Source organism: Mangifera indica, chromosome 10 (assembly GCF_011075055.1).
Source record: "Mangifera indica cultivar Alphonso chromosome 10, CATAS_Mindica_2.1, whole genome shotgun sequence".
In the NCBI taxonomy this organism is placed as follows: domain Eukaryota; kingdom Viridiplantae; phylum Streptophyta; class Magnoliopsida; order Sapindales; family Anacardiaceae; genus Mangifera; species Mangifera indica.
This window is the reverse complement of record NC_058146.1, coordinates 5,981,237-6,001,354: the sequence shown is the minus strand read 5'-3', so window position 1 is coordinate 6,001,354 and position 20,118 is coordinate 5,981,237. Positions and strand designations below refer to the sequence as shown.

The 20,118-nt window shown below is 33.6% G+C and overlaps 1 protein-coding gene across 5 annotated transcripts; it reads right to left on the bottom strand.

Annotated features, from left to right (window-relative positions):
- Window positions 1–71: 71 nt before the first annotated feature.
- LOC123227023 (probable UDP-N-acetylglucosamine--peptide N-acetylglucosaminyltransferase SPINDLY) lies at window positions 72–15,572 on the bottom strand. 5 transcript variants are annotated; one of them, XM_044651634.1, is made up of 18 exons: window positions 15,118–15,572; window positions 14,081–14,521; window positions 11,858–12,019; window positions 11,572–11,747; window positions 11,403–11,478; window positions 10,459–10,587; window positions 10,178–10,297; window positions 10,006–10,074; window positions 9,840–9,921; window positions 8,638–8,732; window positions 7,595–7,659; window positions 5,743–5,941; window positions 4,994–5,188; window positions 3,421–3,515; window positions 3,170–3,305; window positions 2,870–3,087; window positions 2,034–2,161; window positions 72–983 (listed from the first exon to the last, which is right to left on the bottom strand). In XM_044651634.1, exons 2-18 carry the CDS (start codon window positions 14,489–14,491, stop codon window positions 568–570), a joined length of 2,772 nt encoding a protein of 923 aa, XP_044507569.1. In that variant the 5' UTR covers window positions 14,492–14,521; window positions 15,118–15,572; the 3' UTR covers window positions 72–567. The 5 variants fall into 5 exon arrangements, with proteins under 5 accessions (XP_044507569.1, XP_044507571.1, XP_044507568.1 ...); XM_044651636.1 differs by having other exon boundaries at window positions 15,128–15,572; XM_044651633.1 differs by having other exon boundaries at window positions 14,081–14,491; window positions 15,118–15,571.
- Window positions 15,573–20,118: the final 4,546 nt, after the last annotated feature.

Here is a 20,118-nt window from a genome sequence, read left to right as displayed (position 1 = left end):
TGCTGAAATCTTAAGCACAATGAGAAACGGGTAAGAGTTGAATCTGTGATTATATTTGGGAGGGTTTCGCAAAATCAAAATTGCAATCTAGGCAATCAACTGAATCATTATATCAATACTCTGATAATCAATGTCAACTCAAGGGAGCCTCTTTGCCTTCTGTTTTTCCTCTCCTTTTTTTCGGGAACCCAACAAAGCCCAAAGAGATTCCCCCATCAGGTGGTGTTCTAACCATTCACTGTAACATCTAAGAACCAAACCATACCAGAGAGGACAAAAACTCCCTTCTATAACTTACATGCCAACCATTTCCTATACTTAAGGGGAAAAATGCCATTTATATACCTAATTTTCAGCTCTTCCAATCCACGATGTTGCTTGGACATCTAAAATAGAAATTGTGGAGAACTTGCAGCATTCTTATCCCAAAAAATCTGATCCTACGCAAATAGCAACTTGGCCGCCGCGTTGTTACCACCAGACTATTACACTACAAAGTACCATGGTTATACAGTAAGCTGCATCCATCCGAATACAATCCCATTGCCAGTCAGTCAAATCTAAAGTTCAATTCAGTTTGCCTGTGTTAGTACCCTGATTCAACTGGACTCCGTTTTCTTCACAATTAGAGGTTTTTAAAATTGATGTTGCAGTCTGATTAAATCCATTAGTATTGACAGATCTGGAAGTTCTGTCACTTAAGAATGTGCTCCCACTAGGCTCAGGTTGTTCAGATAACTCTTGCTGTTGAAGCATTTCCAAGCGACCTAAAGATGGCACATCGCCCTTACAGTACCTATGCCACATGTTCCGGAATGTTGACTCCAGACCACGCATGTAGTTTTGCCCATCACATACAGGGGACCTGGACATTAGTTCCCGAAGGCTCATCCTCAAGTTTGAGAGTGCTGTAATGTCAGAGGCCAATTGCAGTGCCAACCGGACATACTCATCTTCATTTTTAGCGATCAGATGTGGTAAGCCTGTTTCTCAGTTGGGCAGCAAGTTAGTTTACACAACATAAAACTACAGTCTAATAATAATAACAAAAGAAGTACAATTAACACAATAAAGTACACAATTGAAAAATGGTAGTGATGCAGTTAAAAGAATTGCAAAAAAAAAAAGGAACGGCAGATACAAAAGCATCAACATATGCAATCATCAGCAAGTTGACTTTTACAAATCAAATCTAAAACAAAGAGTAGCAGATTTGTATGATTTCTCTCTTAATTTTACCATGAAATTACATGACAGATACAGGAATTTGATTTCCTATATTTGAAAGCAACATATATGCAATCTAATCTATACAAGAAAACCACAAACTTACTTTACAAACAGGAAAACATCAATTAATCACATTCCTAAGCTCAATGCCTGCACAATTAACACTGGATTTCCAACACTCTCCCTTAAGTAACATCATTGTTACGGCAAACCCACAAGAGCTCAAGTTATGTTTTCTCAACTCTGTTTAAATACTGAAGCATTGTTCCATTCCTTGAATAAGGCATTCATGCTGCTACATTTCTATAGTTTAAATCCAGACATTCAAGTTAAAATAATTAAAGATTTTTAAGCATCATCAGCCCACACAAGTCATCAGGACACAACTTCCTCAATCCTCAGTTAATGCTTATATTGGAGGCTCATAGTAGTTTAAGTTTATTGAAATTATGAATATATTTAGTGACTCCAGGTGTCATTATATAAGGGTGAGCCCTCTAGATCAAGGCTTCAATTTCAGAATGACATTGTTTAACTACATCTGAATCTTGAGTCTCTATAAAGATGTCCTGGTCTGGCTAAAGAATAGGACTTCAGATTTTGCATATATATTCATAATGCTTGGGGCCATAACATTATTGTCTTAGAAAAAAGAAGAATAAGAAAATAATTCGGGCATGAAATTGCATACCAAATAGACTGAACAAATACAAGGCAGCAAACAACTCAAGCAGAAGTCTTCAAGCAAGTAACATCACATCACATAGGCATAAAGGGAAAAGGTAGAAAAATAAGTTTCTTACCTACTTTACTGAGAAGACTCACACCGACATTGTGAGCATGTACAGAACCAGCCATAGTAATACATGGAACTCCCATGAATAAAGATTCACAGGTTGTCGTTGTTCCAGCATATGGAAATGTATCCAAGCTGCAGAAATGATATAGTAAGGTCAGAACCTCCAAACAAGTTGTAAATTTGAAGTAGCATAAACTAACATATCACATAAATATGAATCCACTGGACTAAATACTAGTCTGGTTTCAAGGCCAAAACTATATGGCGTCAAATACTCAAATTCAAATGCTCATGTAAGCATTAGCCACCAGCGCAAGATTTATTTCTTTCTTGATTGCAAAATGTACAATTAAGGTAAGCAAAAATGTGATAAATTGTTCAACTTACACTATAATATAAGGTTAAAAATCCATAGAACTTAATATAGTTCACAAATGTCATCCATTGAATCCTAAGAAGAATTAAGATGCTCCAAAAGTTCTTCAATATCTGATGATTTGGATAGTCACCTAAGTCAATTCAAGTTTGTAATGAAGTTTGAAATCTAAAAAGAGGAGATGTTTTCACACCAAAGTCATTCCATTAAAAATATTAGAAAAGAGAGAAAATTTAAATATAAAAAAGAGAATAAAAAGAAAGGAATAACATACATATACAGATAGACCTTCATATGGACATATAATCAATAATAGTGAAAATTAAAAGGTATTCTATAATTCCATAACATAGGGCAATTTTGCTTTCTCTGGACAACAACACTGAAGAAACAAAATGTAAATGACAGAAAGAAACTTTTTGTAAACTGATTTACAAATGTAAATAAATAAACTCACAATTTACCTGATGTCCATAAGAGAATACGCTTGCATATGATCATGGTTCAGAAGAATTAGAGGCAAAAGATCAACACGTAGTGATTCCAATCCCAGTTGCTCCAATGTTGAAAGAAATCTCTGCCTTACACTATCACAACAAAAAGGCTTACATTTTACTACAAGCCGAGAGTTGGGGACAGCACAAAGTATCCTTGCCCAAACTTGCAAAACTTTGGGAGTTATCTGGTAAAGGTACACCAAAAAGGTAAGTAAGACAAAGCCATTAAAAGGTGGAAATTTTGTCTGGATAAGACCTAACAAATACCTTTGCTAGATTATTAAAGCTACCAAATGTAATAAAGCCATTGGAAAGCGCAGGAGTTGAGGAAACAGGCCCAGCCTCTGGTGAAGGTGTATAACAAAGGAAGCATTCAGGTAATCTAACTAGCTCTTCAACATGCCTGCCAAGTTAAAAAGAATATCATAAAGAGATGGTATAGTGGATTGTATCAAGAAGATCAAGTCTGGAAAAAGATTATCTTGAAAATGCTTAACAAAGTTAGAATGTAGACCTACTTCTGCTTTGTACCAGGAGGGTCTGCCAGTGAATCAGTGATTCTATAATCAATTGCAGGCAGACCGGTTGTGTTTGGGTAGCCAATCCAAGTCACCTTATAGATAAAGGCAAAGCAAAACAAGATCAGGGGCAAAGCAATATAGCAGTTAAAATATATCAAATACACAACTTATTTCCAGCGAGCCTTTCCCTCCAAGCTTACGTTTGCTAAGAAATTTGAGACTTCGTTTTCTCTTAATCTCAACTATGATGGCTTTTGGTTTGAATTCTTTGAATTTTTGGGTTTTAGTTAAAGGAAGGATGATTACTCCAGGGTTGGGGCTATGACATGCAAAAGTTTATACTCAACATCCATAATTAACAAGTACTTTTTATTATTGAAATACCTTGAATGAAAACCTAAAAACGCGTAAGAACATGAAAACACAGAAACCCGATTGCAACATTTTGAAACAGACAGTGACTGCTCTGAGCTACAAACTCATGTCTGCTTAGGAAGAGATGAAATTCTTGCATACTTGATTATTGTACTTCACTCATTACTAGACTTCAAAAATCTTTTTGAACATTTTTACTGCTTTCTTCCTCTTTTTAAAAGAAATTCCTTTAGGCTACTGGTATTAATTTGCAAAATCAACCAATGAATGGAGTAGACAACATAATCACCAAAGGATCCAACACCATTAAGAACTAAAATATTTAGCTGACTCGATTTTCTCAATCTATCACAACTTCTTCCTGTGTTTCTCAACAACCAAGACCAGAACAAAGGAAAAACTTATACACCTGAGCAGACAGCTACATAAACAACATTCTTCTGTGTTGAGGAGGATGAGAGGTAACAAAACAACTTAGTTTGGGTAGAAATAACAACAGAACATATACAAAAAAATGAAAAGAGAAAGAAATGAGAGTTAATACTGGCATTTAAGGGTGTAAAGAAAAAACATTAAGTATATTTTTGGTTGCAAAAAGCCACACCATTATTCTCTATAGTAAATAGATTTTTTTCTCTTTCCTTGGCTTTAGTTTGTAGACACTTGGTCCACAATTGTATCTACTCAGCTTCATATTTAATAAAAGTTCATAGTTTCTTATTTTTAAAAAATCAGCATCTTTTGCCATAAGTCACTAACAAAACAACACTGGCAATCGGCACTAACTTATCAATAGCTCATTCTCTTGGTGACGTCAATTTCTGAGTAACCTATTATCAAATGAAAAAAGGTCCAAGTAAATTTATTACAAATTGAGTTAATAAATATGCAAATTGATGACACCAAAACAAAAAGGAACCTAACAAGAAAAAAAAAGGAAAACTATTTCTCGAAACTAAAATAGTCAAACAATTAATTCTTGGAGAAGCAAGATGATTACGTCAAATAATGATAAAATCAAAAACTGCTCTTTACAATCCACTGATTATTAATTCATCTTCCACTGACCTATGTAACATTTCCAGAATTGTAGATTCTTATATAGAATATACAGAAATTTCACCAAAGAAATAGAAAAGAAGTTTTCAGCAAAAAATAAAAGAAGAATTGAATTGGTTGGTAAGATTCAGTGTACCTGAACAGGGGCTGGTCGGCATGCCATCATTCCCAACTTATTATTAGCTGTGTGACCAGTAAGTTCTACCAAGATGTCAACTTTATCTTCTCTAACCATGGTAGCAACCTTCTTTTCGTCAATACCATAGATATCTCTCCATTTTCCACCCTTTTTCAAGACTTTCTCCCTAAACCTAACAGTTTTTGCATCAGCCTGCAATACAATACTAAAATCAATCCCAAAAAGACAGAGAAAATCATATTAGGCCCAAAGTCAACTAAATTTAGACTACAAAGATCTCTTGCTCTTTTTATCCCCAAAAAAAAATAAAATCAACTATCTCATTTGTCATTCATCATTCATTACAAAACAGATCCAGAAAACAATTAAAAGGGGGGGGGGGGGGGGTGTGGGGGGGTGGGGTGGTGGCAGCGCTATCTTTCTATTGTGCAAGGGTTCCTTTGGTTTTGAGAGGGAGAAACAGATACATCACAAAAAAAAAAAAAAAAATCCATTAAAAGCATACTTATCATAGACTAGGTTTTCTAACAAAATCCATAATAAATTTCTTCGTAAGCAAGTGCACTTGGTAGATCAAACAAAAGGACATGCATTTTTTGCTAGAGATAAATGGCATTAAAACTCTGCTAAATGTGATGAAAGAAAATGCATGCAAATTAGACTTAAATTAACTTCCCAGCAATGGACATGCAACCAAAGCAAAGTACAGAGTAACGCGGAGCACTGCCAGGAGACATCCAGAATACCTTCACAACTGCTGAATAAACAGCCACCTTGTAATTTTCATAGTCATGATAGACAAGTGGAGCTTCAATGAAATACGACACAGAGTGAGTAAAATAATCTGGCGATACGTATCCAATCACAAGGGGCCTCTCCGGATCTTTTGGGTTGTCCCATGATGTGTATTGAGGAAATAACCTCATAAAGCGTCCTCCCCAATCCCTAAAAGCATTAACTTCAATTTAGATAAAACCTCATTTAAGCCAAAACTTCACAACCCACAAAAGTGACAACATTATTCAAACACATGCATCTCTAAAATGTACAATAAAGCATATGTGAGTGATAAAGCTCAAAGTGACAACATTATTCAAACATATCAATTTGTACAGAGGCAACAGGTAACATTAAGGTTAACAAATAGACTAGAAAAAAACCTTCAAGAAACACAACAAAGCATATAAAGTAAACAAAAAAAAATTAAAGGACAAGAAAAAAATAACAGAAGGCTAAGGCAATGGGAGTGATAAAGCTCCATCAAAAAAAAATCAGATGCCAAGTTGAGTCGTCAGCTAACCATCGCAAAAGGAGAAAATTTATTCTGGGGTTGCAAACTGAGAAGGCCTACAGCTCAAGATTACATGAAATAAAAGGAAGCTCTTTACAGTATTAAATCAACAAGACTGTGACAACCGCTAGCACAGACAATTAAAACTTCTGAATGAGGTTGACACTGTGACAACCGCTAGCACAGACAATTAAAACTTCTGAATGAGGTTGACACTTGGGTATAAAAAATAAGATTTATGAAAACCTTATTGCAATTTAATGAATGCAGGTTTTAGTTACTTCATCAAATTTTTTATGGTTAATAATAATACTAAAGTATAAAGTTGTACATGTAGATCTAAGCAGGCAGATCAAAATAAAAATTTAGGTAATTACTAGGTATACATACACTTAAATATGTTCAAGGAGAAACAAAGGATAGAAGAATAGAAGAAATAAGATGCTCTGCAGCATGGTGTAATATGCACTTTGTTGAGCTCTCAAGGGGAATTTCTACGGAAATTAGTGCTATTAGCCACTATTCACACAACAGCATATTAACCTTTACATTTGAAACTCTCTGAAAAATGACTACCCTAAACTTTTGCATTGACAAAATCCATAATTTCTCAATTCTCTCTACCTTCCTCCCCCTTCCTCTTCCCCCACTGGAAGATGAGTGGGTTTAGTTTGTGGTTTTACTACATTTTGAAAGTGAGAAAAGCAATCAATGAAGTAGATTAATGTCCTATATATGAATGGTTACAAAAAGAATTACAGAATTTAGAAATTAATTTGGAGAGAGTTTCAGATGCCGGTTAATTTGCATTTTGTTGTGTGTATTGTGGCTGTATGGAGTAATTTCCAAGTTTAAAATTAAGAGGTTTTAAACCATGTGACAATTTTGTCAGCTTGGATTCATGAACTAGATTAGCTAATATATGAACCACAAAATTACTTTAAGCTATCATGTAAAAATTACTAGCAACCCAAAGTAGTCCAAGTTTACATTGTTTTCAAAGACGTAATGTACAAGAACTGCACATAATATCAAAAAAATAAAATATTACAACATCCTACAGAATAAAAGAGAGAGAGAGAGAAACACATTTAATGTATTTCAGTAAGACCTTGCTACCAGTTGAAGGAATCTTTTTTAAATCGATCAGAAAGATATTTGTAATAATGATTCATGAATTAAGCATTAATCCAAACTACTTAGGTTTTTATCATATGTTCTAACAATTTAGTAATGTCACCACTTATAAATAAATAAATAAAGAAAAAATATAATAGCATGACAAACAGAAAGGATTTAATTGAAACCTGTGTGCCTCAAAAAGTTTATCATCATGTCCCTCATTTATGTAGTTCATAGCAAGCAATCGATTCTGCAAAGAAACAAGCAACAATGTGAAAAGACAAAAAACAAGAATATAAGAAGACAGATCAACAAAAATAGAACAGAAATATTTAGCACAGAATCAATGTGTACACGCATCTGCTCCTTCAATCAAGTTGTCTTCAGTCACAAATATTCAAAATAACTAAACGCACTCAAACAGTGACTACTTTTGATAAGCAAGAAATCTCAAGCTCAAATTTTCATAGCAGATAGTACCACAACTCAAGTTCCAAATTTGATCACAACAAAGATCTCAACAAATGTAAAAATAGCAATGCAGAAGGCAACAAAGTCTGCTTTAACTTCTAATAAAGATAAGGAGTTTAATAAATGATGAAAAAACTGTTTGGTAAAAATATAACCAGTTTAACTTCAGATCAACAGATAATTCCAAGATACAGTCTAACTTCTGAGGAATTGATATTTTCCTTCAAAAAAGCATCAGCATCAAACACTTTTGGGCAAAACACATATCGAATTGCTAATTCTTTCTTTTCATAATTTCACATCCAACATATATAAATATCCAACCCCACAAGTATTAAAAATTTGTCACTCCCCTCACATTTCATCAAATCATCACTTACCTCCCCTGACCATGTTGAGTTAAACCTCTGAATTTCATGGTCAAAAGAAAGTAACTGATTATTTTGCCAAATCTAAGGGGACTTACTGAAGATTTCTCATACTTTATGGGTCTTGCTGATGTTTTTTGAAACCTCAGGGGAGGTCAGGAAACAACTGAATATGGTTTAAAAAAAAAATCAAATGATCAATCCGAATCCCACATAGTCTGCATGTCAAATGATTAACAAGTATGCTGGAAGGTAATCATGCTAGACCTTCAACATAACATGCCATATTCACAACAGTAGAAAATGTTATTAAAGGCATGCAACCATCACAAGGAAAAGAACTTTACAAGCATTAAAACTTCACATGAAAGGCCAAGAAGTCATGGTACCTGGCCTGCATTACGAGAATCGGGGTCTATCTTGAGACATTGCTCGTATGCTTCAATCGCTAGAGTGATGTTGCCAGCATCTCTATAGAGTACCCCTACAAATAAAGATAATAAAGAACACATTCGCATCAGAAACTTCGGATATAAGAAGAAAACAAAAACATTATGTCCTCTAAGGCAACTTGAAAATGTAAAGTCAAGAACAATATAGAAAGCAACAAGGAGTTTAAACCAGGATAAATACTATATCTGGACAATCTGTAGTTTTTCATTTTTTCTTGTTATTTTTGGGACAGGAAACAACTGAAAGTTGTGTTCATGAAGTCATGCGTCCATAAATAACAAAGCCCTAGAAAAGACAAAAACTGTGCATCCCTCTGTGTGAACCTACATCTACATAGCCTCATAAATATGTTACTAATCCTTACCACTAAAACGCCCTCATGAAAATAATTATGTTACAACCCTTTTCAATTAAGCTGAATACAGAAGAAGAATTTTAAAATTTTAAAGACACAAAGACCAATAAAGATGCTAGAATATAAGGATTGTTCCGCAAGATGTTGTGTTCTTAATTTTTCCCTTCAAAGCTATGGTCATTTCTTTATAGTCAAATCACACAAAGAAGAATTAACGCCATACTTTCCATACGGTCTTGGCCCTTTTTCCTCTCCCAAAAGCAAAAATCTCCTTGTGCATACCACTGTTTCTTTTACTTTTGGGTTTCTTGAAAATTCACTCTTTGCTGAATGTGATTATTTATATACAAAGTGTGGAATTTGTATCTATAAAAGGAAAGAGAGATAGAAATGTGGACCAGGTGTCCACTCAATCAGTATAACCAAAATCCTGATTAGGATATCAAAAACGATATTTGTGCAACTATATGTATAATTATGAGAAAAGCAAAGGCCCTTTAGCCAGAACCCATTAAATATAACTCAACCCTTCTCTACTACAACAGAAAAAATGAACGGGCGTCTTCAATTTTCCATTGACAGAGAACCAAAGAAAAGCAAAAAGCTTACCTGTTGAAACTGATTCTTTACCCGTTCTTAAAACTTTTTATTAATCAAGTTCAAAGTTGTATTGATTGCATCTTCAGGTCTGAGGTGCAGGATTATTTTTGACAATTTAGCCAAAGAAAGTGTGATTGAGCAAAAAAGAAAGCTGGCAAGAGAGAGAGAGAGAGAGAGAGAGACCTAAGTTATTATATGCTTCAGCATATGTTGGATTAGCAACAATAGCTTTTTCAATCATGCTTGCAGCAGCATCTATCTTACCCTGCCAACAGACAAGATAATCAGCAATTCTCTCCATGTATGCCCTCTTCATATATATAAAACTAGAAACCATTCAAAAGCAAACCTGGACAGTATAGACAACACCAAGGTTGTTCAATGACTGGGAAAAGTTTGGTTTAATTGATAAAGCCATCTGAAAAATGAAAATGATGACAATCACAATGAGAACCAAAGGAACAAACCCCAAGCATCTGACTAATAAAAATTAAAAATACCACACAAGCACTGAAACTTGCCTGATAACACTCTACAGCTTTATCAAGATTTTCTCGATCTTTGTATATCACTCCCAAATTGTTGCATGCTTCAGCACAATGGGGATTGAAATGAAAAGCAAGCTCATAGAACACAATTGCCTGTACAATAAAATTTTAATTATTAGATTTTAACTGAAGAATGATTAAGAAAGAAAAAAGTATGATCCATATTACATATATAACCAAAGGGAAAACTTTGTTGATCATCATTCCAAATATAACATAAACAGATGCACATGCATGCACAAACATGTCCCTACCATGTCAAATTTAAGCATTTCACCATAAGCAACCCCCAGATTATACATAGCATCAGCATAGTGCCAATTATAATACAAAGCCTTCTTGTAATAAGCCACACCTTGATTGATGTCGCCCTCTAATTTAACCTGAATAAATTAAACCAGCGAACCCAAATTCAGATTAAAGATATCTGAAAGCTAATCATGATAGACAAAAGATCAATGGAATTCAGTTGACAGACAGGAAAGTGGTCAGTGTACTTCTTTATAAAAGAAAACATATGGAAAAAAGAAACCAGAGAATTACTTTAGAAAGAAAATAACATAAAAGTTTACAATAACACCACCATTAACTGGAATCTATAATTTGCCATAATGAAACAAAACTGAAAATGAAACAGTATAATAATGTTTATCCAGAAAAACATGAGGATGAAACTGATTGAAAGGGTCACGCACAAAGTAAAGGTTGGAAATTTTACCAAAAGTTCATCTCATGTTCCCATCATACCTGGAAAAAATCACTTTTATCATACCATGTTAAATTCAATAGTTTGAATCTAAAGTGTCGGGTTAATTTAGATACCTTTAAGTAGATAATTCCCTGATTAACACAAGTGAGCAAAGATTTTCAATCAGTTTAGCACCTTAATCCATCTTAAGCATCAAGTATCAATTTCATCTTTATTTTTCATCTTTTGACAAAATTACAAGCTCAAGCTCAAGCTCACATCAATTTCATAAAAACCTTAGATACTTAGTCAAAAGAGATTTTCATTTCTTTTCTTTTAGAAGGGAGGCCAGGTTGGGGGGATTCTGATTCCAGCCAATCTAATTAATATTTTTGCCTCAGCTAAAGGTCAGTTAAAACTTAAAAATGGAAATTTCAAAATTCTGGCATAAAGATACAAAATGTAATTTCATTCGTTACTGCAAGAAGATATCTGACCACAAGAAACCACCTTTGTTCCTAAATCTGTCAAGGCTATGGCCATATTGTTCTTTGCAATCTCAAAATTTGGTGACACAGCAAGACACCTGAGACAGCAGCATTTAGAACACATAGCCTCAGCAAGGGGTAGAAAAAACAATAAGGCACAGATACAAAAATGAGAACATTCCGGTGAACACCTCTCATAACATGCGATGGCTGACTCCAAGTCACCACGATTTTTATAGATGACACCCATATTGCAGTATGCTTCAGCGTACAAAGGCCTCTCCAATGCAGCCTTCTCATAGCAACTAAGCGCCATATCATATTGCATCATTTCAGAGTAGACAACACCAAGGTTGTAATATGCTGGCTGCACATTTAAATTTAAGGTGTTTTTAACAAAAAAAGACAAAACTGAATAAGTATACCCACAAAAGAAAAAAACAACAAAAGATTAGAATAAGAAAGAACATGAATTACAGCATAATGAGGATCTATTCTTAAGGCATCATAATACTCCTGAATTCCCTCTTGAGTTTTGCCAGCAAGCTTTAAGCTGGTTCCAAGATCTGTTAGAACAATTGCTAGGCACTCTGCAGCTGGCTTGTATGTGGGGTCCGCGCTCAACGCCTTTTGGTAGGACTGTGCAAGTAAATTGATCAAGCATTAGTAATAATCAGACAAAATAAAAACTTTTTAGAAGGAAATATATATATAATTCATTCTTTACGGGCCAAAATTTAATTTCAGTTATTAAGAACAGTGTACAGAGCAGAATATAAAATTTGAAAGAGGATGGCATTTAAAATATATCAGAAATAAGCACAATAAATAAAGCAGAAGTGCAATCGAATACATCAGCATGACAGTCAACTAGAATTTCTCCAGCTACCTAGAAGAATTTGGAACTTTCATTGAATCTAAATAATTCTGAAAACTACATTTATAAGATATTGAACCTCTATTGAGAAACAAATATATATGCAACAATGAAAAAAAAGATCTCTTTTCTACTAGAGAAATGAAAAGGCATTCAGAAGTCAAATAACCCACCAAGCAGCAAAGATGACTATCTCAGCATAACAAAGACCACAATTATCCCCTCCATCCACTTCAGTGAGAAAGAACTTAGATAATATTGAACCTTCCAATAGAAAGGAACCATTTGTCTTTCTAAGCAAGCTTACTCACTCAACAGTCATAGGAGTTGTTAAATCTAAATCCTCTGGTGGTAAGCATGAAAAATGAAATTGCTAGGGTCCAAACAATCAAACATTCTAAAGATAGCAACACAGGCAAGCTAGAGAAGCAGTCATGTATTTCAAGAAAAAATTAGCAATACAAAGGATATTATTGGGAAGGCCAAGGCAGTGGGACAGTAGACAACAAAGATGGAAGCATATGAGTTTGCCAAATGCATGGTCAGGAATTTTACCACTAGGGGAAAGAGCAAGCTGTCAGTTATAGGAACAGAGAAAAGTTTAATTAACAGCAAACTCCAAAAAACGTAGCAAGAAAGCTCAGTCTCCACCTTAGAAAGATAAATTTATCAAATTCAAAAATTTCCTGCCGTCAACATGACTGAACCGCCCACAAGAATAACACACAAGCAGTTTGGCAACAATGGAGAAGAACTACTGCAGTCACTACATATGGCTATCAGTAATAACTTAAAAAATAAAGTTTAAGGGCAGTGTGGGACAAGGACTGCTACAACCTGCAGCAATGGTAAGGACGACATTCAATAAGTTGCACGACCTGCAGCAATGGTATGAAAAACATAGAGATTGTTTCAAAGGCAATGAACGTGCAGGATGCTTTTGTAGAAATGTGTCAGAGCATTTCTGGAAAATAATCAGATTAAGAAAGCACTTAAAGTTCAGGTACTTTTCCATAAGCCATTCCAAATGTTTTTTGTCCCTCGAAAAAGCACTTTGACTACTTTGGCCATATACCACATCAATGATTCAGAAGCAAATTAAACTAAATATATTCCCAAGCACACCTTTAATCTATTTTGATAAAGGAGTGAAATGATGTTGCATCCCTTAAGTGGTAACATGGACTTCTAGTGCCAATTCACAAAGAGACCACAGCAAGAAAGCAATGCCAACTGAGACCAGTACAAAGATAAGATAGTCAACTGCTGTGCAGGCAGAACCACCAGATTCTGCATCTCTCTACAGGCAGAGTTGCCAAACTGAGCTTCTGTTGGGTGTACTGTTACCCAAATTAGATGGACCATTAACTAGTCTTGTTGCACAGTTTCAAGACTCGCCTTTGTCACATCAAGCTCAACCTAAACTACATTGAACAAGGTTGAACCCATATTTCCTTAACAGAATTGGGTTTAAAAGGCAAGAAGAATGCAAAAAGATGAAGTGTCAAGAGTAACCGATTTTGTTATGTGCCTCAACAAATGAAGATCCAAAAATCACTGCACATTATATTCGGTAACTCACCCATTTTGAAACAATATTATAAGCAACATTGATTAACTGAGTTCATCACATCAATCATAAAAACATAGAGCAAAATAGTATCACCAACTACATATAATACATAAAGTGGGAGCAAAAAATATCAAATTTCACCAATGTCTCGACACTATAATTACATAAGCATAATACATACTAATTATCTGTCATGAAATAGTACAACAATGTCATCAATGTAAAATTGACTTAACTGCCATAAGCATACCTCTGCAGCCTCGACCAGGCGTCCCTCATCTTTGTACAGTATACCACAGTGTGTGTAAGCACATGCATTGTGCGGGTCCAACTTGATGGCCTCTGCAAAACTGTCAAAGGCAAGCCTTCCCATTTTCTGCATCTGCAGGCATATTCCTTTCCCAACGTGAGCCTCAACATTGCGACAATCTTTCTCCAAAACAAGGTCATAAAGTGCAAGAGCATCAACAAACTTGTTCCTTGATCGCAGAATGTTCGCATAAGAGAGATTATCCTTCCCTTCAAACTCTTTTTGTGCTGAAGCGACAGCCACAGGAGAGTCACTGGTACCAGGAGAAGATTTTGATCCCTTCAAATATCCATTTTCTTGAATTGGGTCTCTCTCTTGGCCATTGCTGACATCTTTTTCCGTCCATGCCATCTGGGAATATCTAAAAGGTCAGTCTTCTAACTGAAAAAAATCAAAACACCATTTTGATTTAGAAAAATATTTTAAATTTAGTCTCATATAATCCAAAATCTCAAAGTTCAAAAAATGAACTCAGATAAACTAAAGTTTGAAACCTTCGGAGAAAAAGAAATAGAATTGACCCCCTAGAAGCTAAGAATTATAATATTAACTCATTCACTTCTTACACACAGAAATCGGCAAAACCAGTTCCATGAAAACTTGAACAGTAACAAAAAACCTAACCATGCAAAACAGTAGTAGCTACACCACAACCAAATGGACACAGTTTAACCGAACTCAACATCCTTTATGGAGAAAACCCTGAAAAGAATAAACAGCTAAAACAAAACTGTCCGTTAAACCAAGAAAATCTCACTTAAAAGAATGACAAAATATGGGATCTAACCAAATTCTACCCACAATCAAATCTCTAATTAACTATTATCCCACATAAATACACACATAAAAACCAAAAGGCAGAAAAAATTAGGGCCGGGAAACTCACATTCACAGTAAAAAAGAAGCTCCACCCTAACTAGTAATGCAAACTAAATGTTTGCGAAAAAGTGAGAAAAGTGAAAAAAGCTAGCCCTTGCCTGCTTTTACCAGTTCAAAGTCTTCTCATTCGTTGATTCGTGCGTTTTGAAATGGGCTTAGAAGAGTCCCCTCTCCATCTCTCCCTGTGCTGAAAACCTCAACACCAACACAGCAGGAAGATAACAGGAACACAGAAACAGAAGGGTTAGATTCGATGTCTCCTTCTCACAAAAACAAATAAGAGAAAGGAGTATGATGTCCGTTCGTTAATTACAAAAAATAATTGTCAGTTAAACCGCCGCGGTTTGACTGAATTTTTGTTGTAACACTGAATACAAGTGAGGGAGGGAGGGAGGGGAGCCTTGGTGTTAAAAACTGTGCACAGGGTGAGATTTAAGAAGTCGTTGTCGTTTTAGAGTTACATCGTGGCTGGCTGCCCATCATTTTATTTCTCTGTTCTAATTTCTATTCCCCATTAATACATCATTTATATTCTCATTTTATATACTTAAAATATCTACACGTAATTTTATCGGAAAAACTCCTATTATCCTGCCATTGAATCATTCTTTTCTTTTTATCAAATCCTATAATGGGTTGGTATTTATCATAGGAGTTGGTGGCATTAATGAATTTGATCCGTGCAAAGGTTGAGTAAGGGTAACGTATTTACACCCCACGTGGGATTCCGTGCAAAACCAAACCAATTGGGAATCTATTTTTGGGTCCTTTTGAAGGCCAAAGGGTTGTTTCCCACTCAAAATTTTAATATAAAAACAAGTGTATATTTGGAAAGTTTGAAAAACTTAAATATTTATTTATAAATTAATTAATATTAATTTTTTTATAAAAAATAAGGATAAAATCATCGCTTTATTATTAAATCTTAAAAATTTATATTTTTTTATTTGAAAAATTAATTTTTTTTTTCTAAAATAAAATTTTGAAAAAATCAATTCCCTCCCCCAAGGGTTTCAAAACCTCCTTTCATCTTCTAATGACCAACTTCTTCCTCCGCCATTAATGATAGATGACAACATCTTATTGACACAATCCATCAGTGACGAAAGCAATCATGAAGACAAACTTGTCTAGTATTATCATCGTCTAGAAGATGAATCAAACAATTTGTCTTTTAGATTTGTTGTGGTGTGCTTTCGTCACTAACGAATTACGCTGGTAAGATGTTGTCATCCATTGTTGACAACAAAGGAAGAAGATGGCTTGAGTGAAGCCGATCACCAGAAAATGGTATGAGGATTTTGAAACTTTGAAGGGAAAAACTGATTTTTTCAAAACTTAATCATAAGAGAAAATTATTAATTTTTTAAACCAATAAAAGAGAATGATATAAATTTTTAGGGTTTTAGGGTGTAATGATAAAATAATAATTTTATCTTTATCTCTAACAGAAAAATTTAACAGTAATTAACCCATGGGTGCACATTTAAGTTTTTAAAATTACGTAATAGATATTTGTTTTTACATTAAAACTTGGGTGAGAAATAGCTATTTGGCCTTCTTTTGAACTATGTTGTTGATCCCAAAATATCCACAAATTTTGTACGTCTTCCACAAGCATTCTATTCATATTCTTCATGGCTAAGTAAATTAAGTAGTTTTATCCACCACTGAGCCTGCTCCTAGGCCTAGATATAATATAAGTCAACTTAATCTTAAAAGTTGATTCAGTTTTGTTTAATTTGATTCGAATTTAAATTAAAAGATTTGATTCACTTTTTGAAACCAAATTGAACTCAAGCTAGAATGTATTCAATTTGAATTTATAGTTCAAATTTATGATTTGATTCAAATCAGTAATTTTGAATATTATATGCGTAAAATGACAGTATTTTGTCAATGAACCACGAATCAAAGCCGTAACTTCGAATCATGAATTCGAGCTTAACTAAGCTACGAATTCGAACTATTTATTCGAGCTATGAAATCAAGTCAAACTTAAACCAAACCGAGCTTAATTATTTCTCATTTGAGTCAAAATCAAGCCAGAACAAATTTTGGTTTGACGAACTTGAGTCAGACCATTATTTATTCAAATTAAATTTGAGTCAAGAAGTGTTCAAACCTGGCTCGATTCATCTCCACCCCTATCTGCTCCATTCACCGGCCACTTTTAATGCTTAATTTCTATAATTATAAAATTTTGGTGCTTTTAAAATCAAAGATTGGGTGGGGAATAGTTATTCCGCCTTTTGTTATATTTCCCAATTATGCTTAATTTGTCTTCTCAAATTCTATTTCGTAATGCAACTTTGAATTCTTTTTCAATAAATATAAAATTTCTTGTTATTACTAAGTGTATACATTGTCATACCCGTTCAATCAATAAAGGAGAAAATTTTCATGCATAAATAGACACGTCAATTGCGTCAGGTCAAATAAAGGTCTGACATAAAACACGAAAAAAAAGTACAGCACAAAAAAGCTTGGTCTGATACTATAGCATGTCGGGCTAGACCTATAGGGTTGGGCCTCGAACTTTAATATTAAGCTCATGGGTTAGCCCAGTCCCATCTGATACTGTTTAAAAATAATTTTTTTTTAAATTTTTGCTGGCAGAAGCAAGGCTTCTGCCTTGTGTATCCTTTTGCGTTGCGGCATAAGCCTTGTTAGGCAGAGAGAAGCAAGACTTCATTTTTTTTTTTAATTTTTTAATTAATTTATTTTTTTTATATAAACCTATTCAATTTTTCTTCATTTCCACTTTCATTTACAAATCTCTAAATCTCAATTATTTCATTATATTTTTAATATCATTTTTTCTCATCAATTATCTTTCAGAAAATATCTGAATTCATAAATAATAATTCTTTTTGTTTATAATTTTATTTTTATTTTTATTTTATCATTACAAATATTACAAATAGATCAAGTCTCAAATGAATTCAATCTATTTGAATATTATCATAGTATATATTTATTTATGTTTTATAATTTGAAAAATAATTTGTGTTTAAAATTTTTAAATAATTTTTTTTAAATATTTAAAGTCCGGTCCGACCCATTTAAGACTCATTTTTATATGGATTTGATCTTTATATATTAATAGACCAGCCCTACCGAAAGCCCATTACTGTTTGGGATTTGGGCCCGACCCGGCCTATTAGCCCGATGGGCCGAGCCTGAGCCAGCCCGGCCCGGTCCATCGACACCTCTATAAATTACAAACATCATTTTCCCAAAAAGCTATGAATTAGACCTAAAGCATAGCACAAATTTGAGTGAATCACAATTTCCCACCCAAGGTTTGGTCTTAAAACACTTTTCCATTCCTACCTAACATAAATAATAAAAGGTGAACAAAAAAACCAAATTGGAATCACAACCGCAAATACCCAGCTTTCGGTTCCAATTTCTACCCAAAATATGTCTATCTTGAGTAGATTTTGGTTCTAGTTTTTCGGAACTAGATAGTTTCAATTTCAGTTCCGATTTCACCTTATAAAGAATTAAAACCGGAATCGAAACCTATAAATAGATATCATGTAAAAGAAATATTCTAAGCGTTAAATTATTTTAGATAGTTTGATCTTAATTTCAATGAACATCATCCTGAAAAGGCCTTTTAAATTAGTAATCTTATATGTTTTTGCTCTTCAACAATTAATTATGATTTTATTAATATTAACATGCCGCATTTTATAGAAACCTTATAAGTCTTTTACCTTTATTAATTTGTAAAATAATAGTTAGCCATGGTTACTCTTGCATATATTCAACAAGAAGTTAAATTCCAAATGCTTTTTTACTGAGTTAAGCTACCAAAAAGAATAAAAATATTTTAAACTATTTGATATAGTATAGGCTCTGAATATAAACCATAACCTATCTGAAACTTATAACGTTGGTTTTTACTTAGAATTGAACTTTGTAAATTCTAGGTTTAGGTTCTTATTTTTAGAAATCGATTGGCTCCAACTCACTCCTATAAATAACACTTTCTCACCCTAAACTAAGCATAAATTACACTTTTCCACCCAAAAATTAACTTGATTAATGAAATAGAAGTGTAAGTGAAATTAATATTTTATTTCAATTATTTCATTTTTTAAAATTATTTTATACCCTAAACTAATAAAAATTAAAAATAACATTTTAAATATTCAAATTATATAAAAAGTTCTTATTTTCTTTTCTTTTCACTCTCACCCCTTCTTCTTCTTTTCCTATAAATAAGGGTGTATTTGTGGCATAATTATACATCAAAAGTTAAATTAATCTTTTAAATTATTGAGGTTATTTTGAATTTTTTAAGGGTCGTTAGCACTTCAAAAAAAGTCTGGTGGTCTTTTAATAGCTTTTGAAATATCAATCTATCTCTAATATTTTTAAAAATAACAGTTATATCCTCTAAAAAATTGAATAAAATACAATAAATTATTAATATAAATGTTATATTACAAATATTGAGGTCATATAATAGTTTCAAAATATATATGAGAATTGAAAAGATTTTAAAAATTGATATGTCAGTTTTTAAAGGTTTATTAATATGTTTAAAACATTTGGATTTGATTGAAAGTTTTTTTTTTAAATTAATTGATGATAAAATTATTATGTTACTTTTATATCGTTATTTTCTTAAACATAGCGATATTGGGTGAGAAAATATTATTTATATCAACAAATGCTTGAAAAATGTTTTTAGCCCAAACCTTGGATGAAAAAAATATTATTTACTCTTGAAATTTTCTGCTAAGTTGAGGCTTATACTCTCTCACCTAGACATGGCAAGGGGGCTAGACTAGTTTGTTGTCTGACTCACCCCTTATTTTTTACATGGCTTGTAGGTGCATGCACGCAAAATTGTGGATTATGCTAAGCCTGCAGACCATGTTAGGGACCTTGGGGCAAGGCCTATAGGTGGTGCAATACAACCCATTAAAAAATAATAAATAATTATATTAAAAATTTTACATTTATATGGGTTGATCCATAATGGTGCAACCTAAAAACTCTAAAAGTCTTAGGTCGTAACACAAGCTTTACTATGCTAGCAAATTGCCCAATCCACTAAACTTGTCAATCGGCAGACCTAT

What these genes read in the sequence shown, in the direction of transcription:
- LOC123227023 (XM_044651634.1), bottom strand. Translation starts at nt 14,491, where the DNA reads ATGGCATGGACGGAAAAAGATGTCAGCAATGGCCAAGAGAGAGACCCA. An exon ending in AAATGCTTAAATTTGACATG is followed by an intron (nt 10,298 to 10,458) that starts GTAGGGACATGT and finishes TTTATTGTACAG; the next exon opens with GCAATTGTGTTCTATGAGCT. An exon ending in CCTCCTGGTACAAAGCAGAA is followed by an intron (nt 3,306 to 3,420) that starts GTAGGTCTACAT and finishes TTAACTTGGCAG; the next exon opens with GCATGTTGAAGAGCTAGTTA.